Source organism: Carcharhinus amblyrhynchos, chromosome 5, assembly GCF_965287045.1.
Source record: "Carcharhinus amblyrhynchos chromosome 5, sCarAmb.v2.hapA, whole genome shotgun sequence".
NCBI lineage: Eukaryota > Metazoa > Chordata > Chondrichthyes > Carcharhiniformes > Carcharhinidae > Carcharhinus > Carcharhinus amblyrhynchos.
In genome coordinates this window covers 46,099,885-46,117,480 of record NC_137328.1, presented here as the reverse complement: position 1 = coordinate 46,117,480, position 17,596 = coordinate 46,099,885, and the positions used below count along the sequence as shown (strand labels likewise).

General features: G+C 41.1%; 1 protein-coding gene across 3 annotated transcripts in view; it reads right to left on the bottom strand.

Moving 5' to 3' along the window:
• Positions 1-1,063: 1,063 nt before the first annotated feature.
• LOC145343007 (coiled-coil domain-containing protein 192-like) overlaps positions 1,064-17,596 on the bottom strand; it is a 57,243-nt gene continuing 40,710 nt past the window's right edge. For 2 of the 3 annotated variants that reach the window (XM_080188732.1, XM_080188734.1), the window contains 2 exons: positions 16,877-17,009; positions 1,064-2,620 (listed from right to left, as the gene is read on the bottom strand). In XM_080188732.1, the coding sequence (XP_080044858.1) occupies positions 2,238-2,620; positions 16,877-17,009 (516 nt within the window). In that variant the 3' untranslated portion in view covers positions 1,064-2,237. The remainder of the gene's footprint in view (positions 2,621-16,876; positions 17,010-17,596) is intronic. The other variant, XM_080188733.1, reaches the window with a different exon arrangement.

Below are 17,596 nucleotides of genomic sequence, written 5' to 3'. Positions count from 1 at the left end.
ATTACCCAACCAATTAACTAACCACTCTTTCCTGAATTTCCTCATCAGTTAGATGTTAATCCTAGCACAGGAGTAGATGCATTTGTCTCTGAGTCAGAGAATTGTGAGTTCAGATCCTGTTCTATGACTAGCACACACTTTGGCTGACATTTCAGCGCAGTAATGATGGATTGCTGTCCTGTTGGAATTTCTATCTTTTGGATGAACTATTATTTTCATCTGCCCTTACATATAAAATTATCGCATGGTACTCTGTGTAGAAGAGGAGGGAAGTTTTCCCAGAGGCCTGGCAGTTAATCCTCAGACAACAGTGTGTTTTATCATCGATTTTGTGGGACCTTGCTGTGTGGAAATCGGCTGTAACCATTCTCTGCATTACAAGAGTAACTGCATTTCAAAAAGTACTTCATTGATTATGAAGTGTTTTGATCGGTTTTGAGATTATACAAGCTGCTTTATAAATGTGATTTCTTTTGTTTCTTTTCTGTACTCAATAACGTTGATGATTATTGCACACTGTACTTCTGGCCCCACAGCCAAGTTTCTCAATTTAAACAAGAACGTTCTTGAATCATTTATTTACACTCCATATTTTCATAACCATGGTGTCATAAGAACATAAGAACATAAGAAATAGGAGCAGGAGTAGGCCATCTAGCCCTTCGAGCCTGCCCCGCCATTCAATAAGATCATGGCTGATCTGTCACTGCTCAGTTCCACTTTCCCGCTTTCTCCCCATAACCCTTAATCCCCTCTCTTATCAAAAACCCATCAACCCGCGTCTTAAAAATATTTAGCGAGGCAGCCTCCACCACTTCAACGGGCAGAGAATTCCAGAGATTCACCACCCTTTGAGTGAAGAAGTTCCTCCTCAACTCCGTTCTAAACCGTCCCCCTTTTATCTTGAGGCTGTGCCCCCTAGTCCTAATGTCTTTTTTGAGCAGGAAGAGTCTCTCCACCTCTATCCTGTCCATCCCATTCATCATCTTATACGTCTCAATGAGATCTCCCCTCATTCTTCTAAACTCAAAACTGTTGAGTTTATCAAATTAATAAATGCTATTACAAAACTGGAAAAATTATCTTTCCACTAAGCAGTACTGAGGCAATAATTTGCATTTCTATAGAGATTTTAATACAGTAATGGATTCCAAGATGTTTCACAAAACCTTTATCAAGAAAGACCTGACACCAAACCATATTAAGGAGATGTTAGTAACTAAGAGCTTTGTCAAAAGTCTGAAAGAGCATCTTAATGAACACAAGCATTGAGGCAGAGAGGATTAAGGGCCATCAGTCTGCTGCAGAGAATGTGTTTCTAAGTAACAGATGCAGTTCAGTTACAAAGAAACATACCGTCAACACATGCTCACCCAGTGCAGCTGCCATTGCACGCAGGATTATTTTACTGCAACTGTGTTTGAACTACTGGGCATTTAATGAAGCAAAGCAGGTTGGACAAGGAGACACAGAGGTGTAATGGTTCTGCTGCTTAACTTCTGCAGGGATAAAATAACTCAGAGGACTAGACTTTAATATATTCAACAGAATTAGGGACAAAAATGGCCCATATGTAGTAATGTTATACAGGATGCAATATACTACACTTAACCTCTTTTGCTGCACGTTACTTGATTTTTGTAATTGCGCTGGGTGAATTTAGATTGATTCAGACACTACAATAGACGCCCATATTTTTAATGGTAATTTATATGCAAAGGTAAAATGTACATAAATTATATTTTTTATTATAAAGCTATGCAGACACATGGGGAAATGCAGACAATTACAGGGTAATATTGTTGCTACAGTTCCAATAAATTGTAAGTCTAAAATTGAACCTGCATGACTCTCATGCTGAAATTCTGTTGGACCAGAGCTGTTTCTGATGGGCATATATATTTTCTGATTAATGTTGGATGCCTTCATAAGTTTGAATTCAAGACTTTTTTAAAAAAGCAGGAGCACCTTGAATTTAGATAGCAACATTCACATCAGGATGTCCCAAAGCATTTTTTCAGCTATTGAAATGCTTTTGAAGTGTAGTCATTGTTGTAATGTAGGAAAATTGATTTAGTTCATATTATTCACATTTTCCAAAGCACCCGTCTCATCTGCTGCCCCAGATATCCTGTCTCAGTGGGCATGACAAAAGCAATTCAATTGCTCAGTTGATGTTCCAATGTACCGCTGTGACATGCTTATGAATTACTGCCCTTAACTTCTTTAAGATAGGATTAGCTTTGATCATTTTTATCATTATGAGACCTATCTGAAGTCAGGTATTCCACTGGAAAGGGCTGTAGTCTTAAACCTTGATCACTTTCTGCTGTGCAGGTGTTATTGTTGAGTGGTGCTGGTAAATTAGGCTGCAGTAGCCCATGTGCTGAGGCTCCACCAGCTGGTTGAGCGAACTGTTGTGTTTCAAGTCCACTCAGCCGCACTTCTTTCTCCTTCAAAGTCTTTTCCAGAAGGAATATCTTTTCTTGTTGTTGTGACAATTGACTTGACAGTTCAAGGACAAGACGTACTCGACTTTCACCTCCAATGCTAAGCTCGTGATGTTCAGTGTCATCGCTACTGCCATCTTCTTTGAAATGCTTATTGTTCAATTCCTGTTCTGCAAAATGAAAGATAACAAAGATAATAATCCGATTGTTCACATTTTCAATACGTTTAAATGTTTTATGATTCTATATTGTTGATTAGGACCTTTGCCCGCTAGCAGCATGGGCTTGTAAATGATCCATTACACACCCCCACTCACTTTTATACTGTTAGGCTTCAAGCCCCAGAAATCTGCACAGGTATGATCTACACAGTTATGGCAGGATTTCACACACTGAGAAGTTATACTGCTGACTTCACTGGATGTTGTAGAGTTGAGGGACTGGCCTCCCTCTGTGAGTCTTTGTTGTTGTGGGGCCAAATATGTGGAACCCCCCCGTTAAAGACATTTGAAACACAGGTAGTTGATCTTGGAGGAGAAGGGACTAGGCACATTTTATCAATGATGCTGCTTCAAAAATATTTAAACAAAAATGGCAGACCTTGGCAGCCCAGATCCCAACCAGTAACTGAACTGACAAGTTGCCACCAATTGTGGTAAGATGCACCTAAGTGGTAACAAATGTACCTGTCAGGATGCTGCTGCTGATCTATATTACAGAGCAAAGACCAGGGGACCCAGACATAAGGAGCCCAGATTCTGCCCCCAAGAGGCAGAAGTCCAATCTTGTTTACATTGTTCTTCATGATTTCTAACAAACCTTTGACAGGAATTCACCAAAATGGCTAGATATTTATATTTGATTTGATTTGATTTATTTTTGTCACATGTATTAGTATACAATGAAAAGTATTGTTTCTTGCAGGCTACATAGACAAAGCATACTGTGCATAGAGAAGGAAAGAAGTATAGAATGTAGTGTTACAGTCATATCTAGGGTGTAGAGCAAGATCAACTTAAGATGAGGTAGGTCCATTCAAAAGTCTGATGGCCAAAGGGAAGGGATTAGAATTTAAAAGCATAGAACAAGACTAAAAGGTAGAATTACAGAGTATGCTAGACACAGCTTGCAAGAAGTCACCAAGCTCCAACTCCATCTTGGATATACACCTGCTTCTCTCCTTCTCCTTTTTTGATCACTCCAACCCTGAAAGCAATTTATACTGGGGTACAAGTCCCATGGTTTCTGACAATATTCCAGTCACAGTCTCAGGTGGTCAATCTTTCTGCTTGGGTCAACACAGCAAACAATGCAAAGTTATTTCATCTAGGGAGGCAACACAGCTGATGCTGATCCAATATTCACAACATCTACATTTAACAACTGGTATTACTGGATAGCAATCAGCAGAAGGAAGCCTAACTGATATTGTGTCTCAGTTCAATGCTAGAGTATTAATGCCCATTGCAATATGCTGCTTGCAATTAGCTTTCTCAGAAACTGTCAATTGGGCTCATCAGATAGTGCAATAACCCACAAAGCCATTGAGAGAGCTTGTAATTCAGGCATTAAATTTAAGATGCTCCATGGGTATTATTATCCACACACCCTGCCTCACAGTTTCCTGATGCAATGTTCCAGCTCCCTGTCCCTGGAACCACATTACGTCATGTGTCCACAAATCAAAGACAAACTACAAATTAAATGTGTGATTGCATATGGAGGAAAACAAAATAACTAAATGCAACAGGCACGACAGGGTCGACCAGTTAATTAGAATGAGGTAAAGCCAATTCTTGGCAATGATACAAGGCTTTAATTGTAAGGGAGTATTATAGATAATCAAAACAATTATGAGTAAAAGTTCTGTGAGGCGCTCGTTTTCAAGCCATGTCCTAAATATAGCTAGTTTTCACGTTATTTTCCCCCAAAAGTTATACAGTTGTTCAATTGAGTCTCTTGTTGATGTGATTGTATTTGAAGATGATGTTGTACTTATATTATCTGTTGGACATTTATCTTTTTGTGTTTTAAGTGTGTTTTGTAGAAGTTTTAAACAGAAATAACCTTGCCCACTGAAGTGCCTTTCACAACTTCATAGAAGTGTTTTTTAGCTACTAAAGTACATTTTTGGTCAATGCTGTTATGTAGGAATTTTGAAACCCAAATTATACTTAACAAGATTCACAAACAGGAAGAATCAGAAGTTGGAGGTGAAATTGGGTTTTTGGGTGCTATGAGTCTCCTTCAAGTTCCAAAATGGCGTTTGCAGCACATGCACACACTTCTGAGGCAAAGTGTGCCAGACACCATATTGGTAAAGGGGTTAGTGACACTAACCTAATGTTCCCGGATCTATGTACAATAGGCAGATCATGTGTTCAACTGCAAAAAAGACATCCCACCTTGCCCCCACCTCCAGCGCTATTTAAAGATATCAACAACTACTTGCAGGTTAGTTACTGTTTTTTTTCTGGCTGTTGCTGCAATTCAACTGGTTTTAGTTGCTTTCAGGCATGTTTCTAAATGTTTATATGCTGACTTGAAAGCTTCTGCATAGGGGAGTTGTTCCCGCACTAGACTAGGAACCTTTTCTTATGGTACTGAGCATGAATGGGTGAATGAACAGAACAGATCAAGCTGCTAGAATAAAAACAACATGACCAGATTGGAGGTGGAGAGATGGGGAAACAAGACTCTTAAAAGGAAGCTTTATCTGCAGAGGATCTTAGAGAAGCAGATTTGTTAGACAACTACATGGAGATCCTATCCCAGTCCTATCCTGTAGATCAGTGGTGGGCAACCTGCAGCCGAGGGGTCACATGCAGCCCATCTCGGTTCTGAATGTGGCCCATGAGACATCGTTGGGTGGGGCGAACAAGTAAAATTCTGCCCATTGTGTGTCACCTTCTCCTGAAAATAGCAAGTTTGTTTGTGAATGCTGTGCAATCTATGTTGGTGATCTGGCCGTCAAGTTTGAGCAGCTGGTAGTGTGTGCAAGCTGTGAGACAAGGGAATGATGCTTGAAATGGTGCTAAGATTTTGAGGGTGAGATGAAGCATACAAATTAGTTTGTTATGAATCCTGACCTATAGATCGTTGGTAAAGGAGTGACAGAGGTGTGGGGAATTGAGTAGTTACTGAGGCCGATGATGCAGTAGGCAGGATGTCACATTTAAAGATGCAATTGCTGACCTTGACCATTTGTGTGCTTTCATTAAACTTCTTCCTGCACTGCATCCACGTTCTTGGAGTTAATGTCATGGTATTGACCTCCTCCACCATCTTTCCAAGTTTCTGTCTGGATACAGTTTGACCTCCTTCACCAAGATTTCCAGTGCACCATCTGAAAGCTTTGGTGCCAGCCTCTGCCATGGTCAGCCATTGTCAATTGTTGCACAGCACATAATTCCCAATGATCTTACAAAATGTGAATGCGGGAGGTATGATCAGTAAGTCCACAGATGACACAAGAATTGGTGGTGTGGTAAATAGCAAGGAGAAAAGCCTTAGGTTATAGACAAGGTGTTCAGATGGGCAGAATAGTGGAAAATGGAATTTAACCCTGAAAAGTGTGACGTGATGTATTTTGGACAGACTAACAAGGTAATACACAATGAATTGTAGGATGCTAGGAAATACAGAGGACCAGAGGGACTTTGGGATGCATGCCCATAGGTTCCTGAAGGCAGCAGGACAGGTAGATCAGGTGGTAAAGCAGACATATGAGATATTTGCCTTTTTTAGCTGAGGCATAGGATATAAGAGCTGGGATGTTATGATGGAACTATATAAAATATTTGTTAGTCTACAACTAGATTAATGCCTGCAGTTCTGGTCGCCACATTATAGGAAGGATGTGATTGCACCAGAAAGGGCGTAGAGGAGTTTCATCAGGATGTTGCCTGGGCTGGAGTATTTCAGCTATGAAAAGAGGCTGGTTAGGCTGGGATTGTTTTCCTTGGAGCAGAGGAGACTGAGGGGGGGTCTGATTGAGGTGTACAAAATTATGAAGGACATAGATAGGGTAGATAGAAAGAAACCTTTCCCCTGAGTAGAGGGGTCAATAATCAAGGCGCATAGATTTAAGGTAAAGGGCATGAGATTTAGAGGAGATTTGAGGAAAAACTTGTTCATCTAGAGAGTGGTGGGAATCTGGAACTCACTGTCTGAAAGGGTGGTAAAGGCAAGAACCCTCATGACATTCAAGAGGCATTTAGATGTGCACTTGAAACACCACAGCACACAAGGCTATGGAACAAGTGCTGGAAAATGGGATTAGAATGGATAGATACTTGATGGTCAGCGCAGACATGATGAGTCAAAAGGTTAGCTTTAAGTAGCACTAGAAAGTAATGATATCAGAGCCCCAGAAGCAAATGAACAGCGCAGACAACACTGACTGCATACAGAAATGGTTAGAATGTCCAGCTGCCTCAAAGTTGGCACGCTGCCAATGTTCCACTGAACGAGCGTAGGTTCGTTGTACATGATGGTCCCCTCACCTGCTTTCCTGGATTAAGCCATCTATCTCCCAATCTACTTTTGTACCCTTACTTGAAGGGTAAATGTTGGCCAAGGCAACAGAAACCCCTTGCTTTTCTTTTAATGGTGCCATGAGATACTTTACATTCAGCTAAAACAGTGAATGTGGCCTCACTTTTAACAATTCATCCAAAACCACTGCTCTGATGCGGTTGGCTCAGAACCTCGAAACTGTGACCATCCGATTCAGATGAGGAATGCTGCCATTGCTCCAAAGGATGGCGACTTTACATTATTTATTTGGTGATAAGTTTAAAGAACCTTAAATTGCATATTTTTAATGCTTGCATTTATTTTTCATGAATAGTGCATTTTGAAGTTTTATTAACTAATAGCTGTTTTCCAATTTATAATCATAATTAATTGAGACCAAGGTGCCTTGTAACTAATCTCTTACCAACCTCCTCTCCTCTATCCAAACTTGCTCCACTGAAATCATGGAGAGATGTTGAGAGAGATGTTAATGTGCAATAACATTCAGTTCAAAGATCTTACTACGACACAGGTTTTTAGAACCAAGTCAAAAAGAGCTATGTTGAAGCTGAAGAGATTCTATGAAGAGTTCAAAATGACGGGCTGGACCCATATCCTGTTCCTGTTCTCAGCATTTCTGATATTGGCAGCTACGTGACTAGGGATGGGGCATAAATTGTACATATAGTATTTACCAATCAGCCTGGCTATTTAAAGAGACAGGAGAAACAGGAAGTGGTGAGAAAGTTGAATAATTGCTGTGTGTTCTAGGATTTGGTACTGGAAACACAAACAGCTTTAAAGACCCGGTGTAAAGAATTCTCAGCCTTTTAATGAGCTGTGTGAAGTTTCAGATTTATGCTGAATTTGCCTCTGAGATAGAGACTGCTGTAGATCCTCAGGGAAGAGAGGGGTGAATTGGCTGGAAAAAAAATCAAGGACCCATTCCCATGCTATCTCTTCATTATTCTCACTCACCTGATGGAGCCGCGCTCTGAAAGCTCATTAACATGTTGGACTTCAACCTGGTGTTGTGAGACTTCTTACTGTGCCCACCCCAGTCCAAACCGGCATATTCATACCTTCATTATTCCTTGCCTCATAGGCTTAGAGGACAATATTTCAGACTGCCAGTCGCACTGGGTGTGCAGAGTGTTGTCCGTGAAAGTTGAAGAAATAGGTGCAGGATCCTCAAACGAGGCATGTAAAGAAAGGTGTGACAGAAGTGTGCAGCTAAAGCCATGGGAATAGGGCATGAGATGGTTGAACATTCCATTAGAACAGCAAGAAGGTGAGTTATTACCCTGAGCAAAGAGTATATTGGAATAGGTACGACTTCTCTGAAATTAACTGAAAGGCAGTGCAACACTTAGAATATCTTGGGGAATGGTCAGAGAAATCTACACCATATTAGAGGCAGACATCATACCTCTAATAGTAGGTGCCTAAGCTCTGCCAATTGCAGTGAAAGTAACCATGGCCCTCAACTTTTATGCAATTGGATCCCTCCAGGGTTCTGCTGCAGACCTCTGAGGCATCTCACTATCAATCAGGTGCCTCACACCAATGAACACTGTCTTTTTTGATAGAGTGGGGGAGCAAGTTACTTTTCTAACAGATCAGGCTCTTTATAGTAACTAGTGCAAGGTGTGATAGATAGCACACACATCTCCATCAAAACACCATCATAGGAGTTGTAAAGATATAAGAATAGAAAATCCTTTCATTCCATCAACATGCTGTTTGTGTGCGACTACAATAAGGGTTTCCTCCAAGTCTGCACACAATTTCCTGGAAACTGCTATGGCTCTTTCATCCTGAGGGAATTAAATCTGTCACACGTTTTTTGCCACACCTAATGTCTATGGCTGGCTAGTGGATGTCAAAGGTTACCCTTTGAGGACTAAAATAGGAAAAAGAAAATACTGGACTTGCTGACAATTTGAAATAAAAACAGAAAGTGCTGGGAAAACTCAGCAGATTTGGTAGCATGGAAAGAAAAACAGAGTTAATGTTACGAGTTCAATAGAACTCTTCTTCAATGTAATAATAAGTCACCATCAGACCAAAACACTCATCGGGCAGGCTCCTGGCTTTTTAAAAATGCATTTCCAATGCTCAGACCACTCAGGAGGTGCACTGCAATACTTTCCCGTGAGAGTTTCATGGATAATGGTGACCTCCTGCTTCGCTGTATAATATGGAGTGTAACAGATTTGAAATCCAGAACCCAGTGAAGTAGAGCACTCATCAGAGGAAGAAGGAGATGGAGCTAACTCAGATAAGATGTAACCAAGAACGGAAAGTTGGTGGATGAGAGGGACACAGGGGAAAATGATGCCAGGCATCCCCAGGTACCTAGGGACTGCTCAGCACATTCTGCTTAGTCGTAGTCAACAAGGGGACCTAATTCAGAGATGCTTCTCCTAAACAGCATTGAGAATATCAATACACCCTTGGAAACAAATGGCTGTTCAGCCATTGCTAGATTTGATAATCCTGCCACCTCACAACTTACAGGAGAAGCCCATTCCACCAGGAGAAAGAAAATATAAAAGCATTTGTTGAAACCCTTTGGCATCACAATGGGTGAAGTCTTCACCTTCATGAGGCAGCACTCAATCATCTTGAGGTACAGGCCATAAGATGCTCTCAGACAGAAAAACCCTGTGACAGAGGGACACTGTGACAGAAAGACCTGTGACAATGGGATCCATAGAAAGAGGGAGTTGCATTGAGCACTCCTTTCATAGTTTGGTGATCTTTATACCAGCTGATGGGGTGGTTACATACAGCAGAAAGATTTTACTGGCTCCCATTACCCAAATGTTGAAGGAAGTTACACACACCCATTAGGTAATGGTATCCTGTTGGACATCAACACAAAATCCAGAGCCAGTCAGCAATCATGGAATCCATCTGGAATGGAATTTGAAACCCGCACCATTTGATTCAGTGGCAAGTCAGGTAAGCAGGTAAGCCAAAGGTATACTTCTTTCTGTGTGATATTCTACAAATTTTATGTATGAATGTAAAGCTCTTTGATTGTGCCAGCTGCACAACACGCAAATGTATATTTGCTAGAAATTCAACGCAAATGAAAAAAAGTGCAATTTAAGGTACAGCAGTGAAACTCGGAGGCTGGGGGAGAGGACAAGATAAGCTGACATTAAGAATTACTCATTAAAGTCTTAACTTGATAGAGTATTGTTTAGATATTTTGTGAGTTGTCTCAGGGATATGCTTGCATTGAAGGCAGTTCAGAGAAGATTCACTGGACTGATTTCTGTGACGAAGGAGTTGTCTTATGGGAAAAGGTTAAGTGAGTTGGGCCCATACTCATTGGAATTTAAAAGAATGAGAGGTGATTTTATTAAAACATACAAGATTTTTAGGCGGCTTGATAGTTTAGATGCTGAGAAAATGTTTCCCCTCCTGGGAGAATCAGAGGTCACTGTTTCAAAATAAACAGCCACATATTTACTGAGGAGAACAGGAACTTTGTCTCACAAAGGGTCATCAGTGTTTTGAAGTCTCTCTCCCAGTGAGCAGTGGAGTCACTGAATATATTCAAGGCAGTGTTAGAAAAGAGAGTCAAGGGTTATGGGGGCAGGTAGAAAAGTGGAGTTAAGACTACATCAGATCACCCATGATCATACTGACCAGCGAAGGAGGCTTAAGGGCTGAATGGCACACTCCCGATCATTGTTCTTATGTTTACTATCCTTCGTTATCTTGAATTTAAAATATAATTGTCTCTCCCTTCATTCATGTGGCTGTTGTTGAAAAACATTGTGACCAATAATGCCCCGTAATCAAATCAGAGTTCACGACCTGGCAGAAAGCCATTTATAGTAGTGGTTTCCATGACCGAAGCCAATGTTGGTTTTAAATTAGAAACAAAGGAAAGAATCAACAGACCACAAAACATCATATACAGAGACAGTTAATCACGGGATGCATTTACCAGCGCAGTCATGCATAAAGCTGTGGAACTGGCTCAGACACCCGGCAAGGCATTGCATCCGCCACTTTTAAATCATGTTGACTGCACTTAGTCCTTGTATGAATAAGCCCTCCTGTGGACAGGTGCAGACCAAACTTGTATGGATACAAACTCCCTTCAGAAGGCATCTTGTTACTGCTCGTTTGGAAATTCCTAATCACAATGGGTACTCTGTGAAATACACTGTCATTTCTGGAAGGTTCAATCAAATATAGCTTAAATGAATACTGCTTTTGATATTCAAAGAGGATGTGAGCACAACCTGCTGCTTTAATGTGTTAATGAGTATTTTCGCTGTGTGAGTGGTTGTTCAGAGGTCTGGCTGCAGTTTAGCTTGGTGATTTTTTTCAGAATTAATTTCACGTTTTTTCCACAGTTAGTAATTGATTACATTTATTTGTTTCATTTACTCATGAAGTTTTAATTTTAAAAAAAGTAGGCTTTTAATCTTTGGTTAGATTGACAAATTTACCAATCCCATATTCCCATTGGAAATCTAGGCTCAACTTGTAGTCTAGGTGGACTACAAGTTGGAAAATCAACATGGCAGTGTTGTAGCTTTTTCTCCAAACCATAGAAACCCTACAAAAGTGCAAAAGGAGGCCATTCTGCCTATCAAGTCTGCACTGACAACAATCCCACACAGGCCCTATCCCTGTAACCCTATGTATTTACCCTGCTAATCCCTGTAACCTATGCATCCCAGGACACTAAGCAGCAATTTAGTATGGCCAATGCACCTAACCAGCCCATCTTTGGGCTGTGGGAGAAAACTTGAACACCCAGAGGAAACCCAGGCAGATATGGGGAGAATGTGCAAATTCCAGACAGACAACAAGACCTAAACGCGTCACAGACCCAAGCCAGGAATCGAATCCAGGTCCTTGAGCTGTGAGGTAGCAGTGCTAACCATTGTGCCATCCCACCATGTTCCCTTTAAGGTCAGTTCTCCACTAGAATATAGAATCAGTGAATTTATTTTTTATATTGTTTTCCCCTAAATTTAAGTTAAAAGAAATGAAATTTATTGCACATTATCCATGCATTTTTGAGTTCAAATAAAACAAAAATTTGCAATTAAATTTTAGATTCAATGAAGAAAAGCAATTTTAAAAGGAATTAATTCAAATCCTTAGTAAATGTTAACAACTATCTGTTGAGAATATAATGCTAGAAAGAGTTCACATAGAACATTGCATCCTCAATATCTACACCCTGTGGAATTTCATTCAGCTATCTACGCAATACAGGTGGATGAAGCTGAACTTTAAATGTATCTTCACTTATCAAATAGTATTGAGAAAACATGAGTTCCCTGTTCCAAACAGGGAAAGCAGCTGTGTTTGTGCTGCACCTGAACTGCCATAATGCTCATGTTGATGTTTCCGTGTTTTATCAGGCTCAAAACTAATTTTAGAATTTGCCTTTTATTTCTGGGAATGATTGCAAAATGTAATCATAAAAAAGCAGAATGCTTAACTAACTGTATCCTATTCAAATTTGGGGAGCTGATTTCCATGTAAATTGGCAGTGAGATGAAAATCAGGAAATAAATGCTGACTTACTGCTGGAAGTCTGCCCCAATTTTTGGGCAGAACTGGATTTTGGCAACCAGCACTGCTGTCAGTAACAGGCAGAGTCTGAATTAAAAACTGGATTCAACCAACATTATCCAAAATTCTCCACTGTCAGTAAGTATTGCCACTATTACCTCCTCACTTTTCTCACAAATCATAGTGGTAAAGGCCATCAAGCAGCCATTATATTCACCTGCACTAATTTTAAAAGTTGCAATTATCTTGGAGGTGCTTTGCTGACAATGTTTGGTTTCCTGGATGGCTTTAAAGTGTTTGTAGCACCTGTACAACCTCCTGAAATCTTAAGGGACTTCTGGCAGCAGGAGGATCCTTCTGACATTTCCCCTCTGGCCCGAGGAATAGAAACAGAAGTTATAACTGGAGCTGGCAACTGCAGGGAGGCCGGATGAATGAGGTATGCTTTCCAAAATTATTACCATTCTAACAGAGTGTGTAGGTTCAGGACAACTTACTTGTACTTACTGAGACTGATTGAAGGAAGCTGACTGGGATTTTCTAGTCAGTCTGGTCTCCGGTGGTGGCAGAGGACAAATTCAATGCCAGGAGGCTCAGAGGGTCTCCTTTGTCTGTATGGCAGCATGGTGGCATTGCTGCCGCACAGCGCCAGAGACCCGGGGTTGATTCTGGCCTTAGGTGACTGTCTACGTGGAGTTTGCATGTTTTTGCCATGTCTGCGTGAGTTTCTTCCACGTGCTACAGTTTCTTCCCACAGTTCAAAGATGTGCAGGTTAGGTGGATTAGCCATGGTAAATGCACGAAGTTATGGGGATAGGGTGGAGGGGAGGGCCTGGATGAGATGTGCTTTCTGAGAGTCAGTGGGTCAATTAGCTTCCTTCTGACTGTTGGGACTCTATGGTTCTACAGTATGAGTTCAACAACAGCTGCAGATCCTGTGAGGTGGTGCCCATCCCTCCCCCAACATTGCTGGACTGGCTGCAAAGGCCATTTTATACTTCACATTTTGAAAGGTTGGAGAGGGCACTGCCATTTTAGGATGCTTTCTCTCATTTACCTGCCATGGTATCCAACTACTGCTTTCAAGAAGCCTTCTATTGGCATCTCACCTGCCATCTTTAACTGGACAACAATTCCACCTTTTGCCCACTAATTGTCAATTTGTGTAAAATCACAGTGAATGACTGTTTTCCATTTGGGCCTGGCAGCAGGGCTCATAGGCCTGCAGGGCAATTCTGCCCATGGTTGTGTTATTGTTCACAAGGGGCCGGTAGCACTGCCACAGACATCATTACATTGACTATTCCAGTAAAAGTGACTGCAGCTCTGAACTTTGTCTTCAGCTCCTTCTTGGAAAATAATTATATCCATCAGATCAGATTAAAGCAGGTGGCAGATGTTGAAGCAAACACGTTCATCTCTTTCCCTGAGGAGAACTGAAAATAGCAGGAGAAGGCTCTGGTGCTTGCATAGACTGTAGGCATTCCTTTACTGTAGGGTATTACTTTGAGATCCTTCACTTGTTTCCATTCTATTAATGTGAAACTGGTATATGATGACCCAAAGCACATAAAGCAAGTCAATGTCCACTTTCCATACAACTACCATGATGTTTTCATCTTGCATCTGTCTTTGATCCATCCATTCTTTACGTCGATGCAAAGAGTGAAAGCTTGGCTGGTCAGGACATACATTCTCCTTTATCAGCACTGCCTGACATCGTAGGACTGCAGCAGGACTGCCACTAACAGTTTTTTGTGTCCTCATATCCACATGTGTTTCCTGCCAGTTGGAATCCTGCTGGGAGTCTGCTTTGCACGTAAGAAAACCCTCATCCAAGAAATGGCAACAGGATTCTGTTCACATTGGAGAAGTGAGCAGAAGTCCCAGCCCCCCCATGTAGTACATCGAGAAGGAAAGTAGCGGTCATAAACTCTATGTCTGGAATTATTAAGGAACTAACATATATAAATAAGCAATTCTGCAATTTCACAATGGGGCCACTAATAATATCTCTTTCTATATTATCTTTTCCCCACAAACTGCTCAGAAGACATTCTGAGAAAATCTCCATTGCTGACATTCCTCATGTCCAAAATAAGAAGGTAAAGCAAACTAAACAAAATCACAAGATCACAGCTACTGGCTCTATCTACACTGTGCTGCATAGTAGTAAAACGTCTGACAACACCAGGTTTAAGTCCAACCGATTTATTTGATAGTAAACTCACAAGCTTTTGACGTTTCTCTCTTCTTCAGGTGAATGGAGAGCTCTGGCCTCAGCCAGAGCATATAAAGCACAGACAGCTTACAGATTATTGATTAGAATGCGAATCTTTACACCTAACCTGCTGTTCAAGTCCTAAAGTGGCCGACAATGTGAGTGGAAGGAGCACTGGTCACAGGTTAAAGAGATGTGTATTGTCTCCAGTCAGTACAGTAAGTGATCTCTTACAAGTTAAAGAGATTACAGTAAGTGATCTCTTTAACCTGTGATCAGTGCTCCTTCCACTCACATTGTCGGCCACTTTCGGACTTGAACAGCAGGTTAGGTGTAAAGATTCGCATTCTAATCAGTAATCTGTAAACTGTCTGTGCTTTATATGCTCTGGCTGAGGCCAGAACTCTCCATTCACCTGAAGAAGAGGGAAACCTCAAAAGTTTGTGAGTTTACTATCAAATAAATTAGTTGGACTTAAGCCTGGTGTTGTCAGACGTTTTACTGTGTTTACCCCAGTCCAACGCCGGCATATCCACATCATGACTGCATAGTAGTAGCAGATATCCTTGCAGCATCTCTGTATCCACCTCTTCATTAACTTGGGGCCTATGAAGACAGTTTCTTGGGTAAGCTCATTAACACCTGCAGATATGGTTGTTATCACCTTGGCAAATGCAGCCAAGCACATGAGACTTGCTCTCAAATCATACCGAGCCACTTTTTTTCAAGCAGTGTTGCTGAAAACACAGATTGGTGTGATTTGTGTGCTTCCAAGTGTTAGGCATTTTCGTATCTATGCGATCAGGTTTATTTTCACCCATCTTGGGAATAGAAACCTTTGCCTACTTTAGTCCTTTTCAAAGGTATGAGCATCTTTATCAGGAGTCCAGAAACCAACAAGTGGATCCAGAACACCTTTGGTGTGGCATAACTTGTTCGGCATTTCTCTCTTGGGCCTCTGTCCTTCCCTTCATAAAACTTGGAGAAATTTGTGGTAGCACTAATCGTGGTTATTGGGTAACAAAGGAGCCTCAAAATAAGTCACTAAGGTTTATGAGAACCTCACAGCAGCAGAGAAAACAAAGGAAATGCAGAGAAACAGAAATGGTTTTGAGATTATCCTCTGAATCATTTTTATTAGGCCTCCAAATCTATTTCTCTATATAGCTCATTGCCTCTTGGCCCTGTGGCCTGTTTTAGGCATGAAAACTCTTCAAACATAATATTGGTAAATTAGTCATTTGAACACTATAGATCTGAGTATGGGAGACATGAATCACAAACTCAGCAGTCGTCTGGTGAACTTATTTCTGATGTGGAGGTATTTCCGTCAAAGTTGCACTCATCTGTGCCTCACTAGCTTCAATGTCTGGAAACCAAAATCAGCTTCGCTTTTTCTCTGTAGTCTTAATTATAAAGAAATACATATCCTTGCTAATGATCATGGAAAAATCTATGTTAGTATAAAGCAGGAGTAACCCACTGCTGGGTTGGCGTAGTAGCACTGTAGCTCGCACTGCTGCCTCACAGCGCTAGGGATCTGGGTTCAATTCCTGGCTTGGGTCACTGCTGGCGTGGAGTTTGCACATTCTCCCTGTGTCTGTGTAGATTTCCTCCAGGTGCTTGGGTTTCCTCCCACATTCTGAAAGATGTGCTGGTTATGTGCATTGACCCGAACAGACGCCAGACTTGGTGACTAGGGGAGCTTTACAGTAATTTCATTACAATGTTAATGCAAGCCCTACTTGTGACTAACAAATAAAGTTTAACTTTACTTTTTTGTAAGCACTAATAGAGGAAAATAAACGTCAAGATTTCGGAACTGAAAGATCAAGTGAGGATGCAGCGCCACTCAGTACAGTGCTGCCATCTCCTGGCTACACCCAAAGACACACAAACACCTGCAGAATTGCCACGTGGGGTCAGATATCTGCAGTTTTTCCGACACACTCTTGTCATTTGTTCAGACAGCAGCATGGAACATTACTGTCACCAATGGATGTTAAAATAATAAATACTATCAAGCTGAATTACAGGACTCCACACTAGGCGGGGAGGCTCTGTGCTTATGCAATTTCAGTGAACAGTGTAATAGCCATATATGCTTCATCATCAATGTGATACCTACCTCTGGCAAATTGAATTTGTTTTTCCAACATCTGAATTCTCTCTCTTGCTTCCATTGCGCTGATTGCAGCATCTTGCTTGATCTGAGCTAGCTGAATCTGTAGCTTCTTCACCACTCTTTTGTGCTTCTGTTTCTTGATTAAAATTAAAATTCAATGTCAAGTAAAAGGGTAAATAAACGCTGTAGCACTGACTGTCCAATCCACAATTCCTATCAGTGTTACTCTGAAGTGACAGATGTTAAGTGGGCGAACACATCGGCTGCTTTGTGCACAGTAAGGTCCCACAGATAACAATGAGAATGATCTAATCCGGTTTGGTGGTGCTGGTTGTTAGTATTCAATAAGATGCTGGAGAAACACTCTGTTTTTCTTTAAAGAATGTCATAAAATATTCAATATCCAACCGAACAGACATACAAGGTTAGTATTTTAGCTGAGGTACTCTCTTGGTACTACTTTATGTATTCAAATCTCAGGGGGTAATTTTAATCTAAGCCGCTGCTAGGAATCTGATCAGATTGGCATTAATTTAATTCAGCATCCAATCATATTTTCTGGTGAAGCCAATGTACAGGAAGTTTTGGGTGGTGTATACGATGGGTAGCATCTGAACATGTCAGTGGTTTAGGTTAAGCCCTGCTGCAGTGGGTCCTAAATCCACACTTTAGCATGTGACTGTCACCAGCCCAGCTTGTCAGCTCATCAGTACACTCCTCCAC